Source organism: Zea mays, chromosome 8 (genome assembly GCF_902167145.1).
Source record: "Zea mays cultivar B73 chromosome 8, Zm-B73-REFERENCE-NAM-5.0, whole genome shotgun sequence".
Taxonomy (NCBI): Eukaryota; Viridiplantae; Streptophyta; class Magnoliopsida; order Poales; family Poaceae; genus Zea; species Zea mays.
Window position 1 is genome coordinate 24434134 of NC_050103.1, and position 7938 is coordinate 24442071.

The following is a 7938-nucleotide window of genomic DNA, read 5'->3' on the forward strand; positions in this document are numbered from 1 at the left end:
TTAGTTAAAGCTTATCATGCATTCCATCTTTGATGTGCACGATCGTGTTTGGTACTTGATATTGTTTCATAGTGTGGCAACGATGCTGCTGCTCAGTAGCACAACAGAACACTTGGCATGTATAAGTTCTTCCCATTACATGTTTTGTTTCGTCCTTCTAAAAGTATATATTGTAGCATTTTTCTCATGCCAACTATGCCTCAAGCTGAGAATTAGTAGCATGCTACGCAAATTATTCTACGATTTATTTTTATGTGTTGCTTGTATTCATATAGTGCACTAACATTTTATCGAATAATTTGTGCGCCCCTGCCTCTCCCTCCCTCCTCCCCCGCCACATCACGGAGCTCCATCTTTGCCGGTCGCTGCGCCATCCCTGCGCCGGCACCCACACGTACCTTATCGACTGCACGCCGTCGTCAACAAGGCCCTTGTGACCATGCTCCGCCACTCCATTGTCGTCCTATGGAGATTATATTCCCTCCTTGAAACTGCCCCCTCGTCCTCAACCTCACGCGCCTTGCAGACGGGTGGCCTCACGCCGTGGGATCGGCTCGACTGTAGCCCGAGTTTCACTTCGACACCATGTCGGACGACTCGCGGACGTCGTGCTCCATCTCATAACAGTGTAATACACATTTGTACATAAGTTATCGTGATATTATATGTCTCTATTGCAATGCACGTACACTCACCTAGTTCAGCTATGAAGGCTAGAGTGAAGATCACAGTTGGTGGTACATGGCAATCAAGGTCCAAGTATGTCTTGACATCAAAAAATAAGTACCACCACACATCTGCAAAGAGCTTTTCGAAAGGAAAAAAACTTCCAAAACACACATCTGCAAAGAGGACAGAGAAGAGCATCAAGAATCTGCTGATGCCTTGAAAGAGATCGAGATCCGGAACAAATCCAATCGATGCGGAATAAGCAATGCTGGCATAAATTAATAGTGTGATCGTGTCAGAATCTTGATTAGTACTAGTATTGCTGCCAGTATAAAATGGTCATCCCTCGTTCTGTCGTGCATCATCCTGTGCAGCTATAGACATGATGGTGATGCAATTGATAGTCACTGATAACAATACCTTGCCACTAGATCCGAATTGGCGTGTTTATAAAGGGACATTCAAGTTTCTTACCTACTTTCTGAAGCACGAGCTGCCAAGCAGCCTTTATTCAAGAAGCAAAGTAAAAAACTGAAACGTGGACGAACTATTCCCTTTCCGTACTTTACAATTTGTTTGCCAGCAACTTTCTTCTTGCTGGCTGATCATTCAACTTCTCGCTGACAGAGCTATATGCTCTTTTTGAACAAGAATCATCGGAGCGGTCGGAAACTATAGTGTAGTTCCTGCTGCTCACATCCCTGAAGTAGCATCCATCAGTTCCCACATACTTATACACCTGATGGGTCTTCCCCAATCCACTGACCACCAAATTCTTCTTCACCCTCATAGTGCCTTGTGCCGACTGTGAATTCCGTAGGGAGCTGTACAAGAAGCCCGGTTTCCCACCGGAGGTCTTCTTCCCATTGATACCAAATTTAACAATTGAATCCAATGAGTACTCATCGTCCGCTTGATCTGAGGTTCCAGTATAAAGGTACAGCGGGAAAACCTCATGGAATTCCTCAGAGAGCAGCACGGCAGAAGCATCCTTGGCAAAAATGCCAGACTTCGCATCGATTGTTTGGTTCACGATCTGCACAGTGCCGTTCTTTCTAAACACATTGATGTTCTCATAGCAGAATCTCTGATTGAAGGTTGTGGTGACCTCCCCGTACGACGATTTCACCCATCCCGTGGCAGAGACGTGCCGACTTGCGCTTGTCACAAACTGCCCGTCTAATCCAGTGAATTCTGAGCTCACATTAAGGTTCAATCCGGATGCCTCATAGCTGAGCAAGCCTCCAGTGGTCTTCTCGCTCTTGTGATCCAGCCACAGATGCAAATTGGCATCAACGTACCACACATCAAGAGCATTTGTCACGCCAAACCCGAAATCATGTTCCTCGCCGTCCAGGAGCTTGCCCAAGAATGGCGTGATGTCAATGTCATATGTCGGGAGATTGAATGAGCCGATTCCTGTGATTGGCCGCCATAGAAGCGGGTTAACACCACCGGTGTAAATCACAGTGAATGGCCAAACAGCGCCGACGACTTCACCATCCACCCTAGCTACGACTTCCCTGAATGCGCCATTGCCGGGGACACTGGACAAGTTGTTCGCCCGAATGTAATCGTTGGGCGGATTGGTATACCAGAACTCGTCGTCGGAATGGAAGGAAACGAACACTTGAAGGACCGCCCTGTAGGTGTTCGACGGAATGGCGAGCTTCTTTGACTGCACATCAGTAGCATTCTGGATGGCGAACCACTGCCCGTCGTTCAAGGGTAAGCTCCTTGAAATGGGCACAATCAGATCAGCCTGCTGCTGCTGCTGCGGTGGCGGCTGCGGCTGCGGATCGGTGCGGAAGTAGAGGTGGAGCGTGAGGTTGGCGTGATAGACGCCGGTGTATGTTTTGTCGATGAGGTTGCCGAGGTACACCGCGACCTCACCGGGCTCCGCGAGGAGGGCGGCGTACCTGGTGACGTCGCGGGACACGGACCAGAGGATGCCGTTGGGACGCGGCTCGGCGGTGCAGCTGCGGAGGAGCTCGGCGCCCGAGAGCCAGACGCCGAAGATGCGGTCGAACTGGCGGCCGCGACAGTCGGCGGCCCACTCGAGCACGGCGAGCGCGAGGGCACCGGCGCCGCCCGCGTCGCCGAGGCAAGCCGGCGGCGCGTAGGCGGCGGTGGCGGGGGGGCGGCCGTATGTGGCGCCGAAGGTAGCCGAGAGGAGAAGCGTGGAGCAAGGCCCCGCGCTGCCGCGCGGAGGGCGGATCGGGCGATCGACCTCGAAGAAGGTGGTCGGCGGCTCCGACGCGTTGAGGGAGGCGACCTGCAAGGACGCGCCGAGGCGATGCCGCATCTGCAGCGCCGCGGCCGCCGTTACGGAGGGGAGGAGGATGGCGATGAGGGCGAGGAGGATGCTCGCGGTAGCGGCGGATGGCGCCATTGTAGAAGCGGTGGGCACGAGGGGCGGTTGGACTGAGAGGAAGAGGAAGCGGAAGTGGACATGCTACCCGGGGGTTTAAACGAGGTGTTCTAGGTGATCTGTTATAATAACTCCCCACTAATGATACGATAAATTTAAAATACAATGAAGTGAGATACAATAAAGTGAGTGGATGTTTGTGTGGCAAAAGTGATCGGAATAACAAGGGAGAGCAAAAGAGAACCATTTTTCGTTCTATAACTTGTGAAGCAACTCAAGAGGAGCAAATAAAGATTGATTTATTTTTTTGAAAAATGAAAGAAAAACTCGTCTTAATATGTTAACAAGGTTGAACATAGAAAAATGTTGATAACTGCAGAAGCTTGGTATGGATTGTAAACAGTATCCTATAGTTCATTTTCAAGAAAGAAAAAAATATACATGAAGTATCATCCTATTTCCTGTTTGTGGCATTAGCACTTCACAAACTAAGGGGGTGTTTGGTTGCTCCTGCTAAAGTTTAGTCCGGGTCACATCAAGCGTTTGACTTTTAAATAGGAGTATGAAATATAGACCCAACCAACTGGACTAGATTCGTCTCGTCTTTTAATCTTCGGCTGACAAATTAGTTTTATAATCCGACTACATTTAATAACCGGAACGGAGGTTCAAATATTCGATGGGACATGAGCTAAATTTTAGCGGGGTGTAACCAAACACCCCCTAAGTTATATCATACCAGCTAGTTCACGGGGGATCATGAATAGCTCTTGCAGTATTCACCGGATATTATTCATGCCAGCTGATCCGTCTCGACAGGCAAAGGAACAAAAATATGCTAGACTTTTAGACCACTCAGATAAGTGACTTAATAAACTTTTATGGTTTCACGAAGAGACCAGGATAATTTGAAATTTGAGAAGATTGATAACATTGATGCCGGTGCTCCAAGATGATCTTTATTTCACACACGCATATATTGTACATAAGTTACAACAATGAACAATCATGTGTCTCTTTACAATAAATTCAGACATCGTTAGAATGTTAAACATTGGAATGGAGGTATTTTTCAAAACAGTGGACATTGGAGAAATGTATTATTCTTTGTGGGTGAGCATTGTACAAATCTGACATCCCTCTTCAGCCAAGCATCAATTCATCTAGAACTTCTCCTAGTCTTTTCAAAGATCTGCTCAGGGATCAGTGTGCCATTGCCATTGGCCTTCTTGATCTCCATGTTATCCTTCTGGTAGAACCCAATGCCTCTCAGAGCATATGTAATGAAGTCATTGAATCCAATGGCGATGGCAGCCTCTACCTTAGCCCCATAAACCAGACTCTGCATTGCAAGACAGGTAGGAAAGTTAGACATCACTCGATAATTTCTAGTTGTGCCTATCAGTTTAGGAAACCAAAATAGTGGGGTATGAACCTTGATTCGGGAGAGATGAACTACACCAAAGCACATCTCCAACATCATCCAAATCTCTTCAAGCATCATACTCTAAGTTAGAAGATTGCAACCAACAACTAAGATCAAGCAATGAAGAAGGCAGCCATAACTCCCACTGTACAATATCCACATTTTGGTATTCAACTATGGACATTATTTATACTACACCACACACACAAAAATCCTATATTCAAGAAAGTATCAAACACCTAACATGAAGCTTCTAATATCACCCCACACACCCAAAGGAGTTGTGTTTGGATAGAAATGCTTGGAAAGAAGCTATCCACGTGCCCGAACCGTGATTAGGCATTTTCTCTTTTAGTTCTCTCAAAAGCTTTTCCCCTCCCCTTTATCTCTCTTTCTCTTTTTGGTGACTTCTTGTTGGGTTTCAAATCTAGCCTACCCCAATTTGTTTGGGACTAAAAATCTATGTTGATGTTGATACAAATTTCTATAAAACAGCCAAACAGCTTACCCAACTTTAGAAACTCTATGCTCTACATCGTGGTTGTACATTTCATAGATGTGTAGATGTATTGTCCGAACTTAACACCATCATTCCCTCCTTCCTTCAAGTGGCGTGAAACAAGCCCCATATGGAGAACAAACGATGAAAATGTTGTCTTAAATATTTTCTCCAACTGAAAAACTGCAAAGGTACATGTAAAATATTTCTGTCTCAATATACCATGATCATAAAAAGATAAAAGTTCAAATAAACTAGCTATCAAAAGCTCAAGCACACCTATCATGATACTGATTTCTGCCTTGAAAAATCACACAACCTTTGGTTTTGCGCAAGCTACGAATTAATTATCACCATGAAAAAAATAAAATGTGTACCAGTAGAAACTGTGTATCTTTGGCAGGTGACGTCCACTAACATGTACTTGTACACCTCGGCTGGATCATCTCCTGCATCGCTGCCACCAGCTCGGCGTTGAATGGGTACAACGACTGAGATGGAGCTGCCTGCGTAGGAAAGGTGGGATGGAGGAGACTGCGGCGGCATGAGCACGAAAGAGAGATATAGAAAAGAAATGCTAAGTTTACTCTTTACTCTAGCTTAATGAACAGTCAGCAAAAACATTTTTGGACTTAAATGATATTCAGTTTCCAAATATGTTTTTATTATGGTTAAATATATTTGTAAACACAGTATGTCGCCTTGTACACATTCTGATCCGTGAGACAGAATGTTTTCAACCTTATAACATGAAAAATATATAGAATCGAAGCATTTTTTATTATCAGTGTTATATTACTGATATTCATGTGATATTTTTCCTAAAGGACATGCAATTTGTTGGTTGTTTGGAACTAAAAACTAAGTGAATAGCAAAACCAAATCCTATTGTACCAAAGTCTATTACAGGCTGTACCAATATCTAAATGAGTAGTTGAACCTGCACATAGCTATCTTGGGGTAGGGCGGTTCTGGTGGTGGATCGTTTAGACGGTGATCCACCAAGCACTGAAAGATGGAGAGGTGTGTTCTTTTGAGAGAAAAACCAAATAAGATTAATAAAACATAGTAATGTATATTCAGCTATATTTAACTACATGACCACGGAATAGTTTTCAGATCATCCATAGAGGGGTCATTGTTGCCAGTTACGACAACTATATTCTGCTATATGCAACAAACCCATTTCTGCTCAAGCCAGAAAGTAGTGTCACAATCTATCCATATTATTAGCATCAAGAATTGAAATTAACTAAATTAAGACATACTGAATCAACATAGAAAAACTAAAATGACATGAGTATACAAATTAACCTACAAGCCAAACTAAGACCACAACCACATAGTAAATCTATGAGAAGAAAAAATGTGATTGTAAACATTGAACATAAGTGTTTGAAAGTGCAGGGGCGGTACACATATAGAAAATATCCATCGGCTGGATGGCTAATAAAGCAGAGCAGTACCTGAACTGAAGAAAGCTCCTTTGACAGACATAGCATTCTAGTTTTTATCTTTTATACCAATATCTATCACATCTGAAATTTGATTGTAAAGAGATAGGAGTTGTAGAAAGAGAAAAACTAAAGGAAAAATGAATAATACGAATTACAAAATGTAGAACAAACACTTTACAAAATATGCACAATCCAGTTCTATTTCAAATATGTGTTAAAATAAATCATATTGCATGAGCTATATTAAAGCAGAAAAGTACCTAAAACTGAAGAAAGATCATCTGACTCAGGAACCATAAACACACACTTTTGCCATCAGATCTGTTGCAAGATGAAATAACTTGACATTACTTATAGCTATAGAGCATGTCAATCTGTTGCAAGATGAAACAACCTTGGCTCTTAGCATGCCCAAATCTACCAGAATACAAAAAAAATAAATGCACTAATGAAATTTATGTATACCAAAGTTGGGCCCAGAGAAATTTCACATCAACAGCCGCAGAAACTTTGGCCTAGCCTCACAAGAAACCAAATGAGCTATGTTTGCTGGTCTGAATGAACCAACTACCGATTGTGCATCAAGTTAAACGTCAAGGGGCTAGGTAGATCTGGAAGTTACCTGATGATTTTGAAGACGTGCTCAAGAGGCATGTCCTCCTTCTGTGCCTCGACGGACGTGGAGGTGGGGTCATCCCCACGGGCCCAGACAGTGAACGAGAGCTCGCCGCCGGTGTAGGTGAGGCTCTTGCGTAGCTTCTGCCTCCGTTGTTGCTGGTGGTACGACGCCACATTCTCCAGCACTTTCTCCTAGATCGATCGCCCCTACGGCGACGCCATGGACGCCACCATCGCGACCGCGAAAGGACGAGAGGAGTCGGGGTGCGGACAGCGCCGGATGTTCGGGGGCGAGGAGTGGAGGTGGAGGCCGAGATGGAGGCAAGTAGGCAGAAGAGAGAATTGGGGATCAAGGAGAGCAGCAGAGGTAGTTTGGGGAAGGGGGTTTCGTGGGGAGGGAGACGCTTTGATGATTGATGAGTTTGAGTAAGAGAGAATAGACAAATAAAATAATCTGGACCGTTGGTTTTTTACAGTGGGATTTATCTGGGGTTAAATTGTTTAGTGGCTTTAGTAGAGACATGAGTGTGTGGGATGATTTATGGGGTGTATCTAGTTTAGTTTAAACTGGTGGATTTAAGGGGTAGAGATGCAAAAAACAATTCTCTAGCACTAGATGTTCGACTCTTTCTGGAAATATTATTATCATCGGACAAAGTTTGAGGCTGCAGAAATTACTAAGGGTATGTAGTACAACGTAGAGTCTCTTTGATCAGTTTTCTATGCATAATGAACACCTAAGAAACTACATCATATAATAAATGGTATTGAAAATCAGTCATATTATAAATGTTGTCAAGAGACCTTATCTACAAAGAGTCGTGCAAAGACAAACTGAATAGTCCGTGTCGGAGGGCAAATCTCTCCGGCCGGGTGGCGGATTGCACCCGCCCTAATT

The 7938-nt window shown here is 44.3% G+C and overlaps 1 protein-coding gene and 1 pseudogene across 2 annotated transcripts; both read right to left on the bottom strand.

The window, feature by feature from the left end:
- Positions 1 to 921: 921 nt before the first annotated feature.
- On the bottom strand, positions 922 to 3140 carry LOC103634961 (peptide-N4-(N-acetyl-beta-glucosaminyl)asparagine amidase A). The gene has a single exon (XM_008657534.4). The coding sequence runs from the start codon at positions 3059 to 3061 to the stop codon at positions 1235 to 1237; it is 1827 nt and encodes a 608-aa protein (XP_008655756.1). The 5' UTR covers positions 3062 to 3140; the 3' UTR covers positions 922 to 1234.
- Positions 3141 to 3984: 844 nt separating this feature from the next.
- LOC100193238 (uncharacterized) lies at positions 3985 to 7427 on the bottom strand (annotated as a pseudogene). The gene is made up of 7 exons (NR_159661.1): positions 7045 to 7427; positions 6683 to 6743; positions 6432 to 6503; positions 5343 to 5471; positions 4975 to 5148; positions 4476 to 4531; positions 3985 to 4382 (listed from the first exon to the last, which is right to left on the bottom strand). The product of NR_159661.1 is annotated as an uncharacterized protein (transcript).
- Between the last annotated feature and the right edge of the window lie 511 nt (positions 7428 to 7938).

Coding starts and splice junctions, on each gene's coding strand:
- LOC103634961 (XM_008657534.4), bottom strand. CDS start 3,061: ATGGCGCCATCCGCCGCTACCGCGAGCATCCTCCTCGCCCTCATCGCC.